The sequence below is a fragment of the Pteropus vampyrus genome, unplaced genomic scaffold (genome assembly GCF_000151845.1).
Source record: "Pteropus vampyrus isolate Shadow unplaced genomic scaffold, Pvam_2.0 Scaffold30, whole genome shotgun sequence".
Taxonomy (NCBI): domain Eukaryota; kingdom Metazoa; phylum Chordata; class Mammalia; order Chiroptera; family Pteropodidae; genus Pteropus; species Pteropus vampyrus.
Genome location: NW_011888811.1, coordinates 9,268,938 through 9,293,580, shown reverse-complemented (window position 1 = coordinate 9,293,580; position 24,643 = coordinate 9,268,938). Strand labels below are relative to the sequence as shown.

General features: G+C 40.6%; 2 protein-coding genes across 4 annotated transcripts; both read left to right on the top strand.

Moving 5' to 3' along the window:
• Positions 1–1,040: 1,040 nt before the first annotated feature.
• THG1L (tRNA-histidine guanylyltransferase 1 like) lies at positions 1,041–8,283 on the top strand. 3 transcript variants are annotated; one of them, XM_011356736.2, is made up of 6 exons: positions 1,043–1,278; positions 2,119–2,295; positions 3,230–3,399; positions 4,138–4,226; positions 5,484–5,591; positions 6,608–8,282. In XM_011356736.2, the coding sequence occupies exons 1-6, from the start codon at positions 1,088–1,090 to the stop codon at positions 6,767–6,769; spliced, it is 897 nt and encodes a 298-aa protein (XP_011355038.1). In that variant the 5' UTR covers positions 1,043–1,087; the 3' UTR covers positions 6,770–8,282. The 3 variants fall into 3 exon arrangements, with proteins under 3 accessions (XP_023384391.1, XP_011355038.1, XP_023384392.1); XM_023528623.1 differs by lacking the exon at positions 5,484–5,591 and having other exon boundaries at positions 1,041–1,278; positions 6,608–8,283; XM_023528624.1 differs by lacking the exon at positions 1,043–1,278 and having other exon boundaries at positions 2,229–2,295; positions 3,325–3,399; positions 6,608–8,283.
• A 698-nt stretch (positions 8,284–8,981) lies between these two features.
• LSM11 (LSM11, U7 small nuclear RNA associated) lies at positions 8,982–22,103 on the top strand. Its single transcript, XM_011356731.2, has 4 exons — positions 8,982–9,473; positions 14,416–14,555; positions 16,409–16,492; positions 16,917–22,103. The coding sequence occupies exons 1-4, from the start codon at positions 9,032–9,034 to the stop codon at positions 17,325–17,327; spliced, it is 1,077 nt and encodes a 358-aa protein (XP_011355033.1). The 5' UTR covers positions 8,982–9,031; the 3' UTR covers positions 17,328–22,103.
• The last annotated feature ends 2,540 nt before the right edge of the window (positions 22,104–24,643 follow it).

Here is a 24,643-nt window from a genome sequence, read left to right as displayed (position 1 = left end):
GCTGGGACCTGAATTGCATTTACATAATGCAGCTCTTAGTACAATGAAATGAGTCATTTCATTGAAGCAGTCCTCCGTTTTTGTCTGCCTTTGAAGGTTCCCCTCACTTGCCACTAATTGTCCAGGGGACAGGGTCGGGGCTCAAGGTAGGTGGTGCAAGAGGGAAGTATGGGAAGTAACATCCTGTTGCTTTGATGTATTTATATATATTTATACTTATGTATACATATCTATACCATCTATATATCTATGTCTCTCCTTGGGTGGATACACAAGAAACTGGTAATAGTAATTGCCTAAAGTAGGGAGTTATGAGTTAGCAAGAGACTTACTTTTCAACATATATTCTTTTATACTGTTTGAATAATTTTCTTGAGGATAAAAACAATAAGTAATGAATTTAAAAAAAACTTTATAAATCATAAACCATAACACACGCAATAGAGTTTTATTGTTACTATTATCTACCAGGAACAAGAAATAAAACATTGGGTCTTTGATTATTTGAGAAAAAGTTGAGTAAGTTAATTTAGTACATCCATACGTTGGAATGAGTCCATTCTTTTTAAAAATCACGCTTTGAAATATTTAACGACATTGGAAAATACTCAAGGTAAGTGGAAAAAATATTAGAAATTGTATAGGTATGATTCCAATTTTATGTTCCCTGTGTAAGCTTACACATACAAGGAGAAAAACTGGAAGGAAGCTCCAATGCTTTGACAGGGAGAAGGGAGATATGAAGTATTTTCTTAATTATATTTATCGGTATATTCTACATCTTCTACAACAAAATAATAAATGCTATTTAAAAGAAAAATCACAAAACTTCAAACTTAATCGGAAAGAAAATGTTTAAAACTTCGTGCAAGAGATTAGTTGCAAGATAGAAGAACAGCCAGAAACCGTGAGTAGTGCAAAAGGAAGAATGGAACTTTTCTACCACGCCCGGAAGTAGATTGAGGACTACGAGGAGAGGCGAGAAAGACGCCGACCTTTGTTAAGGCTAGAGCGGCCACGAAGAAACGTAAGAACTTCCGGGGCGGGGCTTCCAGGCCCCTTCCCTTTCGCGGGGCGGGGGGCGGAAATGTGGCCCACTTGCAACCTGAAGATTCGCGATTGCTTGGCCTCAACTTCCGTCACTCTGAAACAGTGCTTGAAATTAGGGGCGACCATGGCAAAGAGCAAGTTCGAGTACGTGCGGGACTTCGAGGCTGACGACACCTGCCTGGCTCACTGCTGGGTGGTGGTGCGGTTGGACGGCAGGAATTTCCATCGGTGAGTGAGGCTTTGGGCGGGCCGCGCGGGGCGCCAGCGCTTTCCGGGAATCTAGATCCTCGCGTCGCCGGCCTGGGTGGTCACCAGGGTAACGCGGCAGCCAATGAGCGCGCGACGTTGAGCATCATTCTACTGTGCTGATTAAGACGTGCTTGAAAGGTAGTTGGTCGGGGTAGTTGGATGGGCCAAGGAGCTCCCCTGGTGATAAGCTGGCCTGGTTATCTGCGAGGAGATACCTGTTAGTGAGGACTTGATGGAATACGTCACTCTCAGGCACAATACTTCATCTCTTCAGCATATTGCCCAGCTATTTTGTTAGGTATCTTTTGAGTGCTGACTGTTCACAGCCCTGTTTAGGCCTTGCCGTGGGCAACACTTTACAGTATGTTTTTGTTTCACTGTCAGTAACAAGCCTCGTGGACTGGATTCAGGAAGGAAAAAAAGTCAAAAGGCAGAAGTGTAACATGGGAATTTAATTTTTTAGAAGTGCTACTGTAATAATTATTGTAACTAATATTTATTAAGCACTTCTAAGGAGCCAGACATAATTACATGTTATTGTCCCCTAACCTTCAGATCAATTCTATAAAATAAATATTCTCTATCCCCATTTCACAGAAAAGGGAATTGAGGCTTAGCAGTTTTGTTCCCTTTTCTCAGTTGATCAGAGTAAAGATAACCTGCATTCTTAAGAAAATGGATTAAGTTGTCGCTAGTGGAGTGTTTGGACTCAGTACTATTACAGTATCTTCCTCTTTGAACAACCACTTTGATCTGTGGTGTTACTGACAAGTTCTCCTTCATTCATACCCTTTTCCCTCCTCCCTTTCTCTTATGAAGGTTTTCGGAGAAGCACAACTTTGCAAAACCAAACGATAGCCGTGCTCTCTACCTAATGACCAAATGTGCCCAGACTGTAATGGAAGAACTAGAGGATATTGTGATTGCGTATGGACAGAGTGATGAGTACAGCTTTGTGTTCAAGCGGAAAAGCAACTGGTTTAAAAGAAGAGCCAGGTAATTCCATGGCCTAGCTCTTTCAGAATATTTCCAACCAGCATCTGGTTTCTGCTTATCTTAAAACACAGACTCGCAGACCACAGATGGTGTCTGCAGTATTTACAAAATGTATGTATACTCCTGTTTGGACTGTTGTACTTTCACCTGATATCTGAGCATTTTGTGTCCCTCCATATCTGATTCTTTCTCCTCCATTCCCTATCACCTTAGCTTCTAGACTGATTTGGCATTGAACATTAAGACTAGAAAAATAGACCATGGAATATAATATTAGTGACTCATAGGTTGGCTTTAGCCAGTGATAGTCGATACAGGCATTACAGTATTGCTTAAACCTTTAATTAAAGAGGATTTCAGTATTTCAGTACTAAATAGACAAATCTCATATTTGAGTATTTTGAAACTCACAGGAAACAAATATAATACATTGGTATGTTTTTAAAACAATGTTCTTCAACTATTGTTTCTTCTGAAAAACTGTAAATGCTAGTGTTTTAAAAGAGAAACATTTATGGGATGATATTAAGTATGTGTTTATGTGCTACATGTATTAGATTCTTGTTTGTTCATTTCTCTTAAGAAAATTTTAATTGTTTTAAATAAATGACATTTACACTAAAAAAAATAATTAATGAAAACAATGGTTCCCCTCCTTCTAGGACTTAAAAAATCTCTTGAATCATAAATTCACATTACAGTCTACAGAGAAAAATGTGATATTAGTAAATTACAGAGATAGAACAAGAGGCAGGCTACATTTCAAATATATAACTGAAATATTAAAGTAGTTCTTGACCCAACACATTTTATCTCTTGGCTTATTGGACAGTGTGTAATCTCTCTGTTGCACCCACAGACTCTATCGCAGTATTGAATTAATACCATTTATTTTCTCTTTTCTTGCTCCACCCAATGTGCCTTATACTTCAAGTAAGTTCATGACTCATGTGGCCTCCCAATTCGCCTCCAGCTATGTGTTTTATTGGCGAGATTTCTTCGAAGACCAGCCCCTTCTGTATCCCCCAGGCTTTGATGGAAGAGTCGTAGTATACCCTAACAACCAGACCTTAAAGGACTACCTCAGCTGGCGGCAAGCAGATTGTAAGTGAAAGGAATTAAATACATGTAATGAAACCACCAATTCCATTCTTTAGAGGTGGTAATCTGATATAAGCTTGGCTCTCTCATATTTTTGTTTGGAATGCAGTATTTTTTTTTTTTAATTCGTTGAAAATAATTGAAAAAGATTTCATGTAAATACTCCCAATTTCCAGCCTTTTTTTTTTTTTTTAACCGGAAGATCTGGCAGTACTACGTCTGTATTTCTACTTACTGTTAGAACCTGTGCAGTAACTGCTGCCTTTGCACACACACATACACATGCACACACTCAGGAGCCAGTGTGTCACATTGCCTCCCATTTCTTCTTTTCTGGGGGTCACCTACTCTGCTTTATTCATTTATGTTCGTGCTGGCTTCAGTATTTGAGTTGTGGCTCCTGCCTTAACATGACTATGATGAAATGTTTGTGAGACTTTTTCTCATTTGATATATCTTGATTTTGCCAGAAAAACTGGAAAAAGGTAGGAATAATGTAAATGATATAACTTTGAAAGTATTCCTAAGCTTAATGCACAAGTTAACAGATTTGTGTAAAGCATAACTGAAATGACAGAATAAAACTGTTAGGAAATAAACTTGTTTCTGCTTGCCTGCAGGTCACTAAATGTCTCTGAGTTCTCTTTAAAGAGGAAAAAAGTTGGGATTCTAGTATTCTTTGAAGTATGAATACTGAAGAAAGTTTGCGTGTGTATAAGCAGTGCTACTTTGTTCTCACAGGTCACATCAACAATCTTTATAATACAGTTTTCTGGGCACTCGTACAACAGTCTGGACTGACACCAGTGCAAGCCCAGGGCAGATTACAGGTATAACGATCTTGCTGTGTTATGACTTAGCTGGGAACAGTTTTCAGTAGGCTCTCTCATGACATTGTGCATTCTTTTTAAGCTCTCTTTACAGCTTTGTTTTGAAAAGATATAAAAATCATACTAGTAGTGGCTCGCTGCTTACTCGTCTGCTCTGTTACTCTATATGAGTTGCTACTTCTCCCTGAGCCTCAGTGTCCTTAGCTGAAAAATGAAATCAATGACTGGCTCTGTGTTCCCATGTGGTGTTGATGCTTGGCTGGAGCTGAGGATTGGCTGCCATCTTTGGACAGGGCATGTGCTCTTTTTTTTTTTTTTTTGAGTGGGGGTCAGTCCCACCTGGCCTCTTCCCTCATTGCCATTCCTTGCTGGACGCCTGTAGTTTCTCGGATTTATGACCCCCACATATGGTTAAGAGTCTAGGCTCTGGGAGTCAAATAATCATACTCAGATCATGCTTCTGTTTAATTTATCCTCTCTGCCTTAGTTCTTTATAGGTAAAATGTGGAAAGTAATAGTTCCTACCTCATAGGTTTATAGTAAGAATTAAATGGCATGATGCATGTAAAACACGTAGAATAATACAAAGCACATTGTAAGTACTTAATAAACAATGGCTTTTTTTATTAGATGACAGTGCTACTTGTAGGATGACTAACTCTGAAATGAGGCGATGTGTTCTAACAGCTCCTCCTGCAATGTGTCGTACTTTATAATTACTCAGTAAATGATTGCTTTTATTAACAATAATGGTGAAGGTTTATATATAGCAATAATAGGAATAATAATAGGTCAGCAATAATAGGAATACTAATAGGTCTATCCAGTTTGGAAGAGCCAAGTTTAGATTTTGGTTCTTTTTAGAAGAATAAGAGCAGCTTTTACCCTTGGGCAATTTATATAAACTTTCTAAGCTTCAGAGTTCTCATCTCAAAAATGGAAATGGTTATGGGGGTCAAATAAGAAAATATAAAGTGTCTAGTACAGAATGGGTATTCTCACTATTATTTTTTGTCACCATATCACAGTAATGACTTGTGAATCCATTGTTTGCTACAGAAGAGAATTTTTCGAATTTACACTTCTAAGTAAAATTTGAACTGCTCTCAAAATGCAAATTCATTATTATCAAAGATGTTTGATAAAACACTTCCATGTCTTGATTTGTTTGTGGAAGTTTAGATAGAGGATGTAATGGTAGGGTTAGGGGAGAGACAAGACATAAGAAGCTTTTTACATCTGTTTTTATTTCCTCAGGGAACTCTTGCAGCAGACAAGAATGAGATATTATTTTCTGAATTCAACATCAACTATAATAATGAGCCGCTGATGTATAGGAAGGGGACTGTTTTGATATGGCAGAAGGTAATGCTGTTGTGTCTCTGTAAAAATGGAGGTCAGGAAAGAGGAGAGCCTGTGCGCATCCCAAGTTTGTCTTTGTCTTGCCTGCTACCTGTATGCTGATATGACTGCAGTTGCTAACATGAATTAGATCCTTTCCAAAACGAGATGCTATAGGTTAGATTACTATTCTGATGCTTGTGTTGGTCAGTCAGTGCTCATTGTATGTTTGTCAGTGAACTTTGTGATTTTGGAATCTCCCCTGGAAATAGAATCACAGAATTTTGGAACTAGTACATTTATTTTTCTGCGTCATAAGCTCTCCCCAAATCAAATAAAACTCTGTTAAAGAGTTACAGTGTAGATATCATGATTTTTACATTCATAGAACATTTAAAAAATACTTTTTCCCATGCCGGATAATACCATTAAATGGCCCATCCTGTGATAAGTGTAATATGAGGGTTCTGACACTTGCAGATTGTTGATAAGATTCCCAGACATTCATACTTACCTTAATATTCTGTAATAAGACTGTACATTTACCTAAATTCTTAATTCTACCAGTTCCTGGGGATAATGATTTCTCTAAATTTATTTCCTTCCATTTAAAGCAGTTTTTTTCTGAAATGAATGCTTTCAAGTATTAAGGGGAACCTTGAGAACTAACTAGTCATTCCACTAGCAACTTCAGCCCTTTTTTTAGTATTTTTAAAACACATTTGTTCTTTGGCACAGACTTGGATACTTCTTAATGCAGGTGGGAGAGCAAATATACCATGAATTCTATAGTTATTGCTAAGTAGGAACATGAAATACATTCCTAAATGTCCTTTTAGAATATAGCAACACTTTTTTAAAAAATATTTTTTAACTGTAAAGAAATTCATGTATGTTGATACACAAATGTGTGTATACCTCCTTATATATACATATGTTAGAAGTATATAAAGTAAATAGCAAACGTCCCTCACATCTCCTCTTTCTCTTCCCAAACCCATTCTCAAATTAACAGTGTCAATATTCTAACTTTTCTGTAGGTGGATGAAGTCACGACCAAAGAAGTTAAGCTGCCAGCAGAAATGGAAGGAAAAAAGATGGCAGTGACCCGAACCAGGACTAAGCCAGTGCCCTTGCACTGCGATATCATTGGAGATGCTTTCTGGAAGGACCATCCAGAGATCCTAGATGAAGACAGCTGACACTCTGTGTTTTAGTCCTGGTGTGCTTAAGCAGGGTCTCCCAATTCTTCTGGCCAGAGGTGGCCCTAGCATGCCTACCACCCAGAACAGTGTCCCAGGAGTGACGTGACTCTGGTGGGGAGGGGAACGGGGAAGGAAGGGATAGATTGAGCTGGGGTATCTTGTTCTACTTTAAATGGAACACTTTTTTTTTTTGCAGTGTTGGAACATGGTACCTTTGGTAGAAGTGCATTTTTTTTTTTTTTAAATCGTGGTACTATTTTTATAAAGCAAGAACTATTTCATGCCTTACAGAATGAATCATTTTTAGATTGTGAGATAAGTGTTATAAAAACCTGCTGAGTTCTTTTCACCTGTGGTAGTCGTGCCCAAACTTTATTCTTACCTACTTATTCTTAACTAGAGAATCCAGTGACCTTGAAAATCTCACCTTTCCCACCCATGTACTGGCATTCATCTTTGGCAGACCTGAAGATAAATATGGGTTGATGCCTGCATGATGTCCCTGAATTCAGGAATTCCAGAAAAAAACTGAGCTTTGTGTCATTCTCCAAGTTGGCTACTTTGGCTGAACAAATGAGTAGTTTGGATGTCCTTGTGTAAACATTCTATAGATTGATTTTATGGAGTTAGCATGGTTATCATCTTGCCAGTGGCATTGTTTGTAAGCCACTTACCTCTTTATAAGAAGAATTATGTGTATATGAGATAAAATATGTGAGAACACGAAGGGAGAAACAGTCATTCTGTGTCCTCTAGATCAGCAGTCCTCAACATTTTTGGCACGAGGGACCAGTGCTCCTATGAGAATCTAATGCTTGATGATCTGAGGTGGAGCTGAGGCAGTGATGCTAGTACTGGGGAGTGGCTGCAAATACAGATAAAGCTTTGCTCACTCACCTGTCGCTCACCTCCTGCTCTGTGCCCTGAGGGTAGGGGTCCCCTGTTCTAGATAGTGTTAAAAGTCACTTTGTCACCTGTTGGATTTCCTGAAAAAGATTCTCAGGTACCCTCTGTGTAATACGAACAATGACATTTGAATTGGAGAGCAGAGGGGTCAACCCTCCTCTTGGGAGTCACACGTGGCAGATGTCAAAGTCCTGATAGCTCCACTTAACTGCCGGGCCAGTGGAGATGGGTGAGGAGTAGCAGAGTGGCAGTATTAATTTCGTATTGCCAAAGTGTTGGCTTCTGAAAGGGGGCAGTAATGGAGACAGGTGGTAAGAGAACTCAACGTTGCTTTTTGTCCTCATTTCATATTTTAGAAGGAAAAGATTATTTGGCTCTATTAAGAATGATTAAAAAAACAGTGCCTGGTCTTGCATTGCGGAATTTACAGCCAAGAAAATTTATTTTTGAAAGGGCGTTGGTTGGTTTTATCCCTCTCCAATTGATATCCCATCTGTCGATGCCATGTTTTCCCTTCCTGTTTTCTACAGGAGTAGGAGATGTGGCTTCTGTTTGGTAATTGATAAAACTTTTGAGAAAAAAATAAAGATTTCAACTTCCTTGGCCTAATTTTTCATTTATTTTTTTCATACAAATGCTGTATATGAATCTAACGTGTGTGTGTCTGCATAAACCAAGATATACATACCTTTCATCGCAGCAGTGGTTCACAAATTTCCGGATGCAAAAATTGGAATGCTTGTTTAAAATGCCAATTCCATGTTCCCCCATAAGGATTTGGGGTTCAGAAATACTAGCTAATAGTCATAGAGCATTTATGTATTAGATTTGCACTCTTCATTCTTAGGACAATTCTATGAGGTGTAGGTACTATTTCTATCATTTCAGATGAGAATGTAAAGACCCAGAGGTGCTAAATAATTTGAGCCAGGGTAGGCTAACCCCCAGTGGCACTCAAAATGAAAGCAAATTGGGACATTCTTTGCCCTCTTCCAGCCGGCTTAAGGTAGATGTTGACGGTAGTTACAGAGCAGACCGCCTGGGGAGTTTGTTAAAATACTGGTCCCGGGTTCCACCCTGGGGTATCTGGAGTATTAACACCCTAAGTGGTAATGATATAGATGGGGAAATACTGCATTAAAGTAGATTAACCTGTCACCCGTGAGCTGAGGCGGTGGGGGACCTGGCGGAGCTCGCCACGCGCCACGCCCCCGGCGGAGCTGAGCGCGGACAGGTGCTGCCCCCCTGCGGCCGCGCCGGCGCAGCGCGTGCCTGAGCCGCGGCTGCGCAGTACCGCCCTCTGGCGGCCCCGCTCCTTCTTCCCATCGGCCTCGGCTTGCGGGCCTTTCAAACATGGAGGAGCGGGAGCGGGGGGCGAGGTCTCCTGGCGCCGGGAGCCCCGCGCGCCCGCCCAGCCCGCGGCTGGATGTCAACTCTGACAGCTTCGACCCGCTGCTGGCCCTGTATGCGCCCCGCCTGCCTCCCATCCCCTATCCCAACGCGCCCTGCTTCAACAACGTGGCCGCGTACGAGAGCTTCCTCAGGACCGGGTGCCGGGGTGGCGGGCGCGGGCGGGCGCGGGGCGCGGCCCCGGACTCGGGAGCCCCGGCCGCTGCTGGGCCCTCGGGCAGGACCCGCCGCCGTCCGGACGCCCCCGCCCCGGACCCCGAGCGCATCCAGCGCCTCCGCCGCCTCATGGTAGTCAAAGAGGAAGGGGACGGGGCCGCCAGGGAGAGCCGGCGAGGTCCGGGCCGGAGCAGGAAGGCGCCGCGCAATGTGCTCACGCGAATGCCCTGTGAGTGCGGCGGGCGCGGACGGGGGACGACGTGCCCGCCTGCTGTCCGGAAGGTGGCGGCCGAGGGGCCATTTGCCGGGTGCTAGGGGCTTGGTGTATTACGGTCTGCGCGTATTGGGAGGGTTTAGGTGAAGGTTTGCAGATAATTAGCGACAGCGGGGAGGTTCTGTTTGAGTAATGTGGGGAATGGGGGCGGTCGTCTTGAGTAATGAAGGTTCTGCACGAGCCGTGGGGCAGAGTGGAAAAGTCTGTAGAGGTAATAAGGAGCTCTGGGGAGGAAGGTCTGCCAAGGTGATGGAGTCCCTGGAAGTGGCTACAAGGGAGGGGTGATGAGGAACCTTCAGAGAGCATCTGCTGGAGTGGTGGGGAGTTTGGAGAGGTGGATGGGGCCTGCAAATGGGACATCATAGGTAGGGTTTGCAGAGGTGATAAGAGGTTTGGGGACCACAGACAGAGGAGGTAGTGCACAGCCAGTATTAGGGGAATGTGTGTTTGCATAGTGGGATTTGAGGTGGGATGGAGTGTGGGGAGATCCGTTGAGATAGCACAGGGGACATAGAACCTCTACACGTTAAGTGACAGCTCATTCTCCGATGCTATAAGCAGGAGAAAGGCTGCAGGCTCTTGATACACATATGTTCACATTACAAGATCACAAGTGCTAGAATGCAGCAGGCACAAAATGCTTCTAAAACACAGACACTGTTTTACAGCCACTCTACCAGGCTGGATGGCATATATATTACCATATGCGCAGGTTATTTTAAGTTCGGAATGTGTGAATGGCACAAGGGAATTTCTTGGAGCCTCCTAATAGATCCTTAGAGTAAAACTGTAAACAGCAGAGGTTGCTAATGTGTGAGTTAGGTCTTGTATAAATGGAATAATAACAGCCTAAGGTTATATCTTTTGTCATCTGGCAAGCAGTTCTGACATCTGCCCTGTGAACACAATGACCTATTTAGCCATTCAGAGCATCTGTATCCTAATAGCTAAATTGTGACATTATTAAATCACTCAGTTTGGAATGGAGGGTTGTGCTAAGCAAGGGTATATTTTGTTTCATTCCTAGAAATGTGTTATTTAAGAGAGGAACATTATGAAAAGCCGTGTGCTGTTAGGGGTGCCTTTGTTGGATGATTTACTTCCCAAGCTTAGGTTTACCCAGCTTGTTTGCTCAGCAGTAACACAAAGATGGAGTACCGTGTTCCTAAAATAAGAGCAGTTGGGGGACCTTATTTTGCCTGTACTTTTCGCCATATCAGATCTTTGAAATGCACTCCCAAGTCTCAGATTGTAACATTCATTTCCATTTTGCTAGTTATTGCTTTGCTATTGAGATTGTCAAGGAAAAGAAATATTTCTATGTAGTGGGTGGTTTTAGCTTTACTTGTGAGAGCACTTTGCTATATTGTTATGACAGAGTGTGACAACCAGCTTTGTTGACATCTCACAATAAAATATATGCCTGGAATCAAGGTCTCAGAGAATGTGCCCTAGGCACTGAAAATTGTAATCATGCCACTGGAAACAAATGGGTAGACATCACAAAGAGTTGATGATCTTTAGAAAGCAAAAAAAAAAAAGAAAAAGAAAAAGAAAAAGAAAAGAAACAAGCATGGATGAGGATTAGATTTATTCAAGAAAGAGTTCCTATAAGAATAAATTTTAGATCTTGAAATTAAGAGCATGGTTGAGGATAAAGGTAATTATTTAAAAATCAGGCTCTTGAGGTGTAAGTTACATATATAGCAAAATACACCCTTTTAAAGTGAGTTGTGACAAATGTATAGTCTTGAAATCACCACCGCAGTCAAGATACAGAATAATTGCATCACCCCAAAAAGTTTCCTCATATCCCTTTGTAAGTGGAGTAATAATTTTATTGTTGCTAATTATAGCTACTGTTATTAAGCACACATGTGCTGTATTGTAGCTAACCCTTTTAGATGTATTATATCTCATTTTACCCATAGATATGACTATAGATGAGGAAACTGAGGCTCAGTTATTACCTGTTATTGCCCAGGGTCACATAACTAGTTAGTTTGCAGCTGAGAATCCTGGGTTTGTCCAATTCTGGGGCCTATATGCTTAACCATTATGCTAGTCTCAGGAGAGGGGAAGGGAGAGTACATTCTAATGTCTCCTTGCTTGATTTTGGTGTGTGGAAGGTACATATGTGAGGCAGAGGATTTGTGTCCAGAGCAGTGAGAATGGAATTTGGGTCCAGAGAGGGATTTGTTGCTAGAATGCATTGAAGAGCCAAACTAAAGAGTTTCTGTTTGACTTGGTGTTGGTAGAGAGTGGGAACCATGGTGTATATTCTTAAGCAAAAGCACTTTTAGGGCAAATGTTACTAGAAGCTAAGTTTCTCATAGTAAAATATATTTAGAGCACACGGCTTTGACTGTCTATGTTTGAATACTGGCTCTTCTACTTTCTAGCTGTTTTACTTTAGGCAAGTTGCTTAAACTCTTTAGGGCCTCAGTTTCTCATCTGTGAAATCAGGACAATAATAGAATCTACCTGTAGTTCTGAGGTTTAAATTAGTTAACACATTTAAATTATTTACAACAGTAATCTTATGTAGCACGTAGGGAAATTCTCGGTGAATGTTAAATGTCACTGTTAGGCCATCATAATGAAAAGCCCCAGGTCAGGATGCATGTAACCGGCCTGTATGAACTATTGGCTCAGCTGTTTACTAACTAGGTAAGTAATTTTGAGCAAATTATTTAAAACTTTTTGAGCCTCGATTTCCTCATCTACAGAATAAAATAATGTACATAAAGTTAAACTTAACCACAGGGCGTGGCCCATACTGAGGGCTCAGTATTAGGTAATAATTGCGTGACAGTGATGACAATGATATTGTTGGTGTGAGTGACGGGAGCTAGGAGACTGTTGTAATAAACCAATCGTCTGGTAAGGCTCTGGACGACTGTACAGTTGGTTGTGCAAAGAGAAAGTTCTTAGTTATTGAGAATCTATTGTCTGGATTTAGTGATGGGATGGCCATGAGCAGGGAGAAATAAGAGTGGAGTTAAAAATGACTTGGATTTAGAAGAGTGTGGCCCAAGCATAATAGCTTTCTTCAAAAATAAGCCTTTTTGTTTTTCTTTTTTTTGGTCATGTTAAGTTTTTACAAGCCTGGCTCATATCCATTTGGAGTTTGTTGCAGAGGCTGCTGGAATGAGATTCAGAATGTGGAGCTCATTTTGCCTTGGCAGTTTGCTCTGATAGGTGGTGCTAGTGCTGTAGGTTTGATCACACAAGAGAAATGCTTCCTGGAATTATACTTTATTAAATCTTTGGAAGAAAAAAACTCAAGAGAAAGATACAGATGTGAGAGCTGAAAGACCTGTTTGCCATTTATTTAATTAGAATAAGAGACTGTTGTTAAGATACATGCTTTCCCTTTCTCTTTGACTTGGGAGTTTGGAGGGAGAAGTGGTACCCCTATTTTCTTCCAAGTTAGTAAAAGAATGGAATTTCCACTCTTTGTAGAAACACATATGTGTATGGAGGTGAGTGGGGGCAGTGAATATGTGTAGGCGAAGGGAGTAATCCAAGCATTGTGATCAATTTCTAAGAAATTGAATTATAGAGATTTATTTCTGAATCTAGACTTTAACTAGTCATCTGATCTCATTTTATAAATGAAGAAACTTGGACTTGTAGGAAAAAAATTACTCACCAAAGTCATACAACTAGCTATAATGACCCCAAAGTTGTTTATGATGCTTGATTTAATATAGTCTATAACACATATCCATATTCACGCACACACACACCCTTATACATCAAGTGTTCAAAGAATTGTAGAATATTGCTAGAGGTAGAGTAGATAATGGAGATCAGGCTGTTGTTCTCTCTTATGCTACTAGAAACAAAACAGAGTGATTTTTTTGTTTGTTTGTTTGTTTAAAATCAAAGAATTTTGCCTGGCAAACTTGGAAGGGAAAGACTGAGACTTTGTATCCATGGGTGAGGGTGGGGAAGCGAGGGAGGGAGGGAGGGAGGGAGGGAGGGATGGATGGATGGAGAGAGGCAGAGAATGTCTATGTGTGTGGTTTTCTTTTGAGATGTCGTATATAGTATAGCTAGAATATTGTGAAGGCTAAGTTAACGTGAAGTAATAAAAATGAAATTCATCCATTCCTAAGCTCTGAAAAAAAGAATCCATCATAGTAAAAGCTAAAATTATAGTCCCAGCATTCTTCTTATGAATCGTCATAATGCTTTTTTACATGATGCTTATCAGTCATCTCATAGGAGCCAGATGCTCATCAGGTGCTTTTACCCCAGCAAGGCTTGTAATACAACCAGGTCTCTGACTCCTAGTGTGAATGTGATGTACGTTGAAACACTAGTGGCTCCAGAGAGCTCATGCATGGGGTAGATCAGACTGGGGAGCCTAAAGGCCATTCTCTTGGAGGATTACATGTGTTTAAGGACAAGTGTTATAGTGTTTGTTTCCTTTAAACTTATGGACAAGGTTTTTGGTTCTTTGGAAGGCTCAAGCTGGATATGTGTTCATGAGAATTATACTGAAAAAAGGTTGCCTTAACAAGGCAACAAACTGAGAAGAATCTAGCTGCTGATGTGTACATTTATTGTATTTCTTTTTACCCAAAAGGTTTTAAATGATGATGCATCCTAGAATCAATGGCATCATAGACTATAGGATATACAAGTGGTGAAACATTTTGATGATAGCCATTCATAGGGTTTATCCACATTCTGGTAGAATTTTGTCTCACGTCAGTGTGTTGCCTGCACTAGCCAGTAGCGTGTTATGCCTTACTGCCCACATGGTGAGGTTACCACTGTATCTCGTTGCCTTGAGTTGCTGGAGATGGTTGGGTGGTCTTGGTTGTTAATTGTGCGAATGAGAGTAGATGTTCATGCTATGCTGACTGTTCTTCTCTTGTTTCAGTGCACGAAGGCAGCCCTCTGGGTGAACTCCATCGTTGTATTCGGGAAGGGGTGAAGGTGAATGTTCACATCCGCACTTTCAAAGGACTTCGGGGAGTCTGCACAGGCTTCCTCGTTGCATTTGACAAGTTCTGGAATATGGTAAATAAGCCTTCCTCAGAGGGCTGGAGAACCTCTGAGGGGTTAAATGTTTTTTTATGTTTAAAGGATCTGACTAACCTTATTCAACGAAACGTACAGAATAACCCCAGAAGAACTAGAATCTTTGTACTCTCTTGGGCAACAAAAAACAAGTTCTTTTTATTGCTTCTTTTTTCTTAAGGCAGTAGATTTCAACCAGGGTGATTTTGCCTTCTTTCTCTCCCAGGGACATTTGGCAATGTCTGGGGACATTTTTTTGATCATCACAACTGCTGGCATCTCGTGGGTAGAGGCCAAGGCTACTGCATGTCCTACAATACACAAAATAGCCCCCCAACAACAAAAAAAGCTATCTAGTCTAGGATGTGATTAGTGCTAAGGTTGAGAAACCCAGCCTTAAGGAAAAATTATTTATTTCATCTGTTTAGTAATTTTGTATTGATTTCCTATTAAAAATACTTATTGCCTTCCCACTTTGGCTGGACATGTGCTAAGTAGTTTCAGAAAGAACTTTCCCTCTACTGCTTTTGAAAGACAGATAAGGGTAGAGGGGAAGCAGATACGTTAAAAAGGAAGACACTTTGCATAGTGTTTCTTTATGAAGGCATGTACCACCCCCGCCCCCAGCCTTCCAGAGGCTTACTGTTTAGTAGACATTAGTAGGAAAGAAGGAAAATATTATAGCACAACTATAATTTTAGGCAGTTAAAATAGGAGCCACCAGGGCTTTCTAGTGTTTCTTCTGTGTATGGTCATCATATCCAACTTTTCTTTTCCCTGTGTTTTATCTTCATCCATGCATTCCCCTGGATAATAATAATAGTTGTTGATATTTACTAAGCACTTATTATATGCTAGATACTATGCTAAGGACTCTATATATATTATCTCAATGAATGAATTGTAAGTCTTCTTCTGTTCCGTTTCACAAATGAAGGAATTAAGGCTAGTGATTTTGGGAGATTGGTCCAGATCAAACTGATAGTAAGTTGAAGTACCAGGACTTTAACCTAGGTTTTTCTGACTTCTGAGACCATAATGGTTTCAACTGATATGGAATCAGAAAACCTGGATTTGAATCCTAGCTTTACCACTTGGTAGCTGTGTGACACTAGGTAAGATAACTTCTCAGAGGCTCAGTTTTCTCACCTCTAAAATGTAAGAAAAAGTATTTTATTATAATTTTACATTTGAAGGAAAAAGATTTAAGAGAACATATTTGATGACAGTGGTGGTAATAATAATACTGCCAGCTTATATTTGTATGATGATTTACACTTTTCAAAGTAATTTCTTATACACGATCTCATCCTAACAGCTGTCCTGTGAGGTTGATGTCTCAGTGATGAGAATTCTCTAGTAATTCAGTGTGTAACCCTGGTCAATCTCTGTTAATTCCTGTCATAAAACATAGAATCTGGAAAGGGAAAAGAAGCAGTAGTGTTTCTCAAAGTGGGATCTAAGGCCTTCCTGCATCAGAATCACCTGGGGTTTCTGGTTAAAACAGTTCCTGGGCTTCATCCCAGACCTACTGAATCTGAATCTCTAGGAGAATAGCCTTGGATTTATGTTTTATTAAGCTTCCTAGGTATTTATGCACACTTAAATTTAAGAACCTCTACTATGCAGTTATAAAAGCCCCTTACCATAGAAGAGACTCATATAGTTGTAGTCACTTGGAAATCCTACTCAGAGGGTGCCAGGGATTACCATTTTTTTCTGCCCAAGAGCCGAGACACCTGTTTAGTTCTGCTACAATTAGATGTTATTCTGCCTTTTAAATTTTTTCCTGAAAGCTATAAAAATAATATATATAACTGCCTCATTTTTCCCTTTTTGGGCTGTTTCTCTAGGCACTTACTGATGTGGATGAGACCTACCGAAAGCCTGTTCTGGGCAAAGCGTATGAGCGGGATTCTTCATTGACTCTCACAAGGGTAGGCAGTTTCTCCTGATTCCCTGAGTACCCAGCATGTTTTCAGGCTTAGGAATTAAGATCGCTGAGTCCAGTGACCAGGGTTTCCTAGCCAGGTATGCCTGGACCAAGGTCTTTATTAGTCTCTCTTCTCATGCATCCAGCTAACCTCAAATAAGCCCCTGCTTCTGACCTGCATATTATTTGAGTAACAAATAAGGCTTAAAAATCTTTCCATTTTCTACCATAGAAATAAGTAGGTGCCTTTTCTTTTGACATACTTAGTAATTTGTCTGAGTTATGGCTAGAAATAGAAAATTCATTACTAACTTTTTAAAAATTGCAAAGCAAGTAATCCACAGAGTATAATTAAGGAATCTGGCCTTTTTTCTGTGTATTGAAAGGATGATGTTAAAGGCTAACATTTGTCATTGCTTTCCTTGTAGCTGTTTGATCGGCTGAAACTTCAAGATTCCTCCAAGAAGGAAGTAGATTCTAAGTCTGCAGTCGAAGACTCTACTTTGTCCAGATACTCCCAGACATCCACTTGGAAGGTAGCTTCAGTGTGGGGAAGAGGAGACACTGACCGGGGCTCACGCAAACATTCCCGCTCTGCCCCTTCTTCCCTACAGGCATCTACAAGGGAGGAGTCCAGGTCAGAGCTGTCAGGGAGGACTGTGGGGACAGAAGGGTCTAGTGGGGGAGGTACCTTTTCCAGGGCTACCACCCTTTCCAGGGGCCAGCCCCGTAAGAAAAAGCGAAAGCCTAAAGTGGATTACCAGCAGGTATTCACTAGACATATAAATCAGATTTTCATTCGAGGTGAGAATGTCCTGCTGGTTCATCTTGCACAGTGACTAGCTCACCCTCACTTGAGCTTTCGTTTTTTAGGAGTAAAATGCATGAATTGCTGCTATGCTGTATCCTAGTATCCCAGTGAAACCCTGAGTTAGAATGATTCCCTCTGGTACTGCACGTGCTGAGGAGAGAGCCAGGCTTGGGCTCTCTGGGAGACGAGCTCCTTCAAGGGGAGAGAGGCCTTGGGAGGGTGAGCGTTCGCATTACTATCAAGGCAAAAACTGCACTTGGGTACACACATCTTGTTTGGTATTATGGTCTACCTCAGACACTCAAACCAAATGTAAGATCTTCCATTCAAATCAGGGGTCATGGTATGAACTGAATTCACTCCGCAGACTCTAGAGCATGGTGGCGGGAAGCGCACCTCAAAAAGAATGGTCTCTGTTCTGAAAACTAGTGCCCTGAGTACTCAAGAGTTTGGTTCTGAGAGTAGCAGTATGAGTTGCCCTGGAGCCCTGTACCCACATCTTGTAACTGATCATTGAATTTTGCTCTACACTGTTCTCTCGATCAAGAAATGTAATCTGTTATCTTTGGTTATCTATAAGATCTAAGAAAGCTACCAACTTATGTAAGGGTGGAATTTGAATAGTTGCTGTGCTCAAAGCAGCCCTCAATGAACGCCATTTTTATCCCTCTCATTATGAAAAGGAATATGGGACCTCAGCAGTCTTTCCTTTACCAGAGGTAGCTTCTGTGAATGGCATGCCAGATGGGACTATAAGATGTTTGTGTGGTGGCTTCTTGACTTTCTAACATCTGTGGCATGGTGCTAGTGCATGTACCGTATGTCTTGCCCCTCTGTGACCTGTCCTGTGAGCTTTATGGCAGGAGACTGTGACCTTCATGTCTGGCTTCAAAGAGTTCTGCATGAACTCAGTTAGACACATGCATCACACAGCTGAGAGTCCCCTTCCCAGGCAGGGCTGGCCCTGTGTAGAATGTCTTTCCAAATGATTTTCCATGAAATAGGGGTGGTAGTTTTATTCCATGTGTCGGGCCAAAGAGATTCTCACAAACTATAGTGGTTGGTGTCTGTAAGGGACACTTTACTCACAGCCTGGCTTCAATAACAGGAATACCATACCACTCTCTAATACTACTTGAATCATGTATTATTTTTCAGTCACCAATGCAGAATAGGCTATAGCTTGACACAGACTCCGAGGCAATATTGATTTTTTTTGTTTTGTTAGTTTATATTTGGTTTTATTTTAGGTAACTCATGTTCAAAGTGTGAAGTAGCTAACTAGTTAAAATGCTTGAAAAGAAAAATTTCCCGTGCTATATTTGTTGTTTAACTTACATAAGCCTTCTGAGAGCAGGGTGAATAAAGTTTGTGGAGCTAGGACTCCTGGTCCTTCTGCCAGCTGGGTCCCTGGCTCATTGTATAATGAATGAAAAGAGAACAGACTTAACCCCTCTGTGCATCAGTTTTTCCTCATCAGACACCTACCTCACATAGCAGTGAGACAAAGACTCTTAGGAAGACATTTTACCGTCTCTAAACATGTTTAAGTGCCATGAGTAATTTTTACTAACTCTTGTGTCACAGTTTGGTAAGAACCCTGTCTTAAGAGCAAGGCAGGTGCTACATACATAAGAAAGTGATCTCTGTAGGTGTCAGAATTATGATCTTGTTGTGTCAGACAGCAGTGTTATCTTCAGGAACTATTATCATATTCCATTCCTTCCTCCAAAGGGGCAGCGGAAGTTTCAGAAGCATATCTTCAGTAAGAGGAGAGTAACATTGCTTTGCTGCTCCCCTTGCATCTCAGCCTTCACCCTTTTCTGAGTATCAGAAAGAATTCCCCTGAACTTTTCAGGGGGTTATATGATAGTACTAAAGGGAGAATGAGCATCTAAAAATGATTCATCCCCAAAGGGGAATTTGTGGAAATTGTTTTATTTATGTTTATTGTAAAATGCATTTTAAATATACTTTTTAGAGCCACAGCAGTTGCATTAAACATTTAGACAGATCCTGGGTCACAAATTTGAACAGTCATCTTTGAATCTGCCAATCTAATCTCTTCCAAATAGAGTGTCTAAATCTCAGTTCTCCAGTTATTAGTCACCAGGTACCCCTGCCTCTTCCTCTACCAGCCTCCCTGTTTGGCCGTCCACATCTGTCTGCCATCTTGTCCCTCAGCTAGAAACTGTAATGGATACTAAATTTTCCCAGTAAAGTAGAAATTTGGAATCAAAAGAAATATTATCAATTTCCATTCATTATAGTGGCTGATTAAATCTAACCTAATTTATTTTAAACACATTCTGGTTTTCATGTTTGCATATAATTTTCATATGTCCATATAAAGATTGATTTACCACTTATCTGCCCAACTTAACAATTCTGGCTTTGAAAATTATTTTAAAACTGCATGTGATCTGTCTTATGTGTCTATTTATTTGTTTGTTTTGGACACCGATTTTGGAATAAACTGTCTGATGGCAAATGTGCTAATTTGTACAAAGCATGATAATTTTTTAGAGAATTGTTTATTATTGGAGAAATTTTCCATAAGGAAGAAAAAATAGGTCCTAACAATGTATATGCTGCTCTAAAAATGTGATCATCTAGGACGTTGTAGTTGCTATGGCAATAACTGATGTTTTCCTCAGGAGAACGAGAGAGAAAAGGAAAGCAACAGCTAGAATGGTAAGAGTCCTAGAGACCCCCCACCCCCAGCTCACCTGAGGGGGTTTCTAAGCAGCCGAAGTGCAGCAAAACTAGTTTCTAGTGTTCTCCAGGGATTTGAGTTTGGGAAACTTGGTAGGAATAGTACTTACTTTTGAACATCCAACTTCAGTCCTTCAAAGTAATCTCTAAACATGGGAATGTGTTTCCCAGACAATTCAAAGGGCATACCCATACAGTTGTTGAGGTCTTCTTAGGAGTTGCCAGCTTTGTTAGATAAGAACAAGGGATTGAGAAAAGGAAGGTACAGTTTCACACCCAGAATGATTTCATGTGCCATTCTTTGCACATAGAGGTTATTCCACCCCTCTTCCACTAGGAGAACTTGAACTTCAGGTTGTATGTTCTAGCATTTGGGAAGCATTTATACACTTCCCTTCAGAAATCATCTTACGACAGGTGGGCCGTTGGTGAGGTGGTTTGCCAGAGTTAGCAGTGTCCAGTTAGTAGCCTGCTGTCTGTGCATGGTGCATGTCAAATCAGAAAGCCTAGAAATGATTAGCAATAAAGTCTAGGTGCATGGGAATCCTTGCTATGAGTTGTTGGTGAATCAAGAGGGGCTATGTCTGTTTTCATGATGAAACCATCCAGGAGTACCTTTACTGATTGTCAGGTCATGAGCTGTGAGCTGCCTGTAATCCTCAGAAGCTTTACAGAAATGTGGGTGTACTGCTTCCATCCTTTGAGAAAAAGTAGAAGCCTAACTTGATGCAGAGTAGACTTGTTTTGCTATTTGCACTATTACTGAAATAGCTGACATGGGTAAAAAAGAATAAATTCTATAAAATACTTCTTTAAATTTTGTCTAAATTTTGCTTTTAGGAAAAAATTAAAATTATTCAAAGACAGCTAGCTGTCACTGGTGCTGCCCCAGAGCTTTCCAATCCTTTATGTATTTTTTATGAATGAAATACTTGCTGTAGGAAGGTCAAGATTTATATAAGAGTATAATGGTATATATAATGGTTGGTTTTGCAGCTTTTGTAATTTTTCTTTTTCTGTGCCAGATATAGTATACAGTCGACTCTTTTTCACTAACTTCTGTTCACCAACTTGTATTTTTCTGGGCAATAATCCCCAAAAGGCTTTTCTTAGTGATTGTAAAGCAAGACTATCTTATCTGGGCCTGTGTTGCAAAGGTGGGTGGTTTGTCATTACTTTCTGGTAAATTGGGTTGATGGATATAAGATAAACCTTTGGGGTTCCTGTCAGTTTCCTGGGCTTTGAGGAAGGGTTGGTTCTTCTTTACTCTCTGTCTTTTGAGTATTTTTCAAATATTTGTAAGTTCTCTTGCACTCTGATAAAAATGAAAGCTCTCTGTCAGGGAATGGCTTTGGATGGTTTGGAGATCTAGGGGGAAAAATAAGTACACCTGAGACCTTCAGTTGGCCTTTTATTTATTTATAATAAAAAGTAGTTTGATAAGCTACCAGAGTTAGTGTTTCTTTAAAAACGCTCTCTGAAAAGATGGGAACTATCCCTATAGGAAAGCTATAAAAGCTATTCCCAATACATTGCAATTGCTTTTGATTTTTAGTCTTTTGGAGCAAATGTCTGATGTTATGTCTGATGTTATATTTTTAGAGCTGTGGGGAAAAAATGTCTAAAAAATGTAAGGGATATGATTTAAACAATGATTACCTGGGTGAATTATGTGTGAGCCAGGTTTTAGGGCAGCTGTCCAGTTCTTTTTCTGTAATCCGGACTATAAAGCCGATAGTAAGCGATGTCTTGAAAAGTGATTTACTTATTTCATAATGACATCTAAAGACATTAGCCTTCTGGGCTACCCTGGGGATACCCCCCCATACCGTGACTTATTAATATTTTTTAGGCAAGGCTAAACCTGGATGACTATAAATTTATAGTTTTTCTACTCATATACCAGCTGCTAAAAGAAAAACCATGACTTGTAATCTTGTCTTGAAATTACTCCTAATTGTTACGTTCACCTAACCCCTTCCTGTTTAGGGAGGATTGCTGCTAGTAATATCAGTTTGCAGTTGTTCTGCTTTAGGTATGTGTCACATGGGAGTCTGGAAACTGTAATAAATATGATTGTATTAATGTACTGGCTGCTTTGTCTGCTGATTTGGGGGTGTGGGGAGAGACAGCAAGGGAGTCTGTTACCAAGTGAAGACACGGACCTAGAAAGTTAAAACATCTCAAGCCTTCTGCAGTCTCACTGTTGTAACCTTTTGTCTTTTCTTTACCAAAGCACACACATCTAGATCCCTATTCTTTGAGGAAGCTTTGTTCTTTCAAGTTTATTTGAAGTTCATGCTTAGAAAAGAAACTTGGCCTACATTGTAAATTATCTCGTCTAAGCCTCAGGCAATGGTAATTGCCCTGTGAATTTATTCCACCTAATAGCCCACTGGCACTAATCCACTGTCTTCATGAGATCGCCACTGACTGCTCCCCTCTGAGTGTTTTGCCACATCTGACTAATGGATCCTCACTGCTTCCAGAAATATTTGAATTTGCCACCATCTTTCCTCTGTGCATGTATAGGAAGTTGAACTGCCCAAAGATTTGCCACATTGATTACTTGATTTCCTCTGTATGCTTCCAGAACTGAGTCTCCTTGGTAAGAGAGACAAATGAAAATCACATGGATTCTTAGGGAAACCTCAAGTTAACTGCCAAGACCCAATTCCCCACTTTCAAAGAATATGTTATTAAGTTGGGCTCAGCTGACATACAGGAAATTTCAAACCACCAAAGAAGTGGAAGAAAGGGAGACAAGACCCAAAGGCTTCAGTTCTGGCTCTTGCTTGTTTGTTTCGTCTTTCAAAGATTTCTGATTAAATGAGAATGTCCTCATTAATCAAAATAAAGGCAGAAGAATTAGCTAGCTTGACATTTAAAATACACAATGACAGTGAAATATTAGCAGGAGAATGGAAGCCAGTGCAATGACATATACCTGTCACTCTTTCCCCATGCTTTCTGGATAGGAGTGGCAAGGAAAGAAAAAAAATTTTGCCCACCTACTTTCTCTCCTTGGATAAAAGTGAAGTTGTTTTTACTCTTCTCAGTTACCACTAGGTGGCAGTGGGTTAAAGAGAACTGCTTAAGTAGAGATCCCAGAAGGACCTGCATCTCCAGATCTCCATTCACTGTTACATTTAATTGTTAAATGCTCACCAGTCTGGACTGAGATAATCAGGAGAAACAAGCTATAATCAACTCAAGTAGCAACATAAGCATTTCTTACCAATATTAAACATACCTGATTTAAAGCTTAGGAAGCCCGACTCATGGCAATCAGCCATTGAATGCGCTCGAGGAAGAGAGGTTAAGAAAGAGATAGCCTATTGTCCACTGTTTTAGACAGTCTATTCTGACATCATGGGATTCCCCCTTTCTTCTTGGAATACTGTCATTTCTACCCAGCCTCTTCCCACTTGCTGGCCAGGGATCACCAAGGAAAACTATCTTGATGCTCCTGTTTCTAAGCCACTGTCAATTTTGGAAACAATTCAGTTTCACCCAATGTTGATGCCTGAGAGCCCATTTGTGAGAAAGGCTGCAGCTCATATGATTCCATAACCAGAACTGAGTCTCCATTCCAAAGCACCAAGCAAATATGCTCTTGAGTCAAAGGAAAATTTTAATACACAGAAAAGTCTATAGTTTTAGGCTGGGCACTGGGGCAGAAGGGGTGGGTGGAAAGTGCAAATAAGTCTCCTAGCACTTCATGTCAAGACCTTCAAAGACCTTCCCCTGTCTACCTCAAAAAATCATTTCCCAGCAGCCTACGATGAAGAGGAACACAGTATGTGAAATAATAAATAGGTATTGGTCTTCAATTGAATCAGTAAAAATAAGATCACAATAAAGAGCTTTATCTCATGCCTTTCTGTACGTTAGCAGCTTGTACCACATTTCACTCAATCATGCTATGAAGGGGAAGAGGACAGAAGATGCAATAGGCAATACTGTCATTTTCGAGGATTTCAGCTGAATGCCAAGCATATAACGTGTATTACCTCGTTCAGATACAACCGCCATGAGAGGAAGATTTTGTTCCTATTACATATAGGAGGGAACTGAAAAACAGGTTAAGTAACTTGCCAGCGTCTCTCTGCTAATAAATGGCAAATTTGAAATTCTTTAGAGATCTGTCTGTCTCTTAAGTTTGTTAGCCAATTACTCCTTAAAAATATTAAGTTTGTCAGGCATTGACCAGGAAATTTTGAGGGCAAGCTGAGTCATCTCCTTAGACTAATCAGATACCAGAGGGCTGAGTTAAAATATGGCTTGTTGGTTTGCTCAGGTGTCTCTAGTCTCTTCTGATTCACACTGCTCTTTGAGTAGAAGTGGACACTCACACAAGGCTTCATGGCTTCCAGACAGGATGAGGGTGGTGGGCATCCACAAGGCAATAAGCCGGCTATGGCACCAGGAAGGCTGCCAAGTGAATGCCAGAAGATATTTCTCCCACCAGTTAGTTTGGCTGTAGAAGGGGTATCAGACCAATAGTCTTGTTAAAAAGACGATGAAGTGACTCATGGTCTTCCTAGCTCTTCAGTATGTATTTAGAAAGTCTGCCATCCCTTTCTTTCGATTATTTTGCCACACTTGGGAAGAATGCTTTTTCTTGGT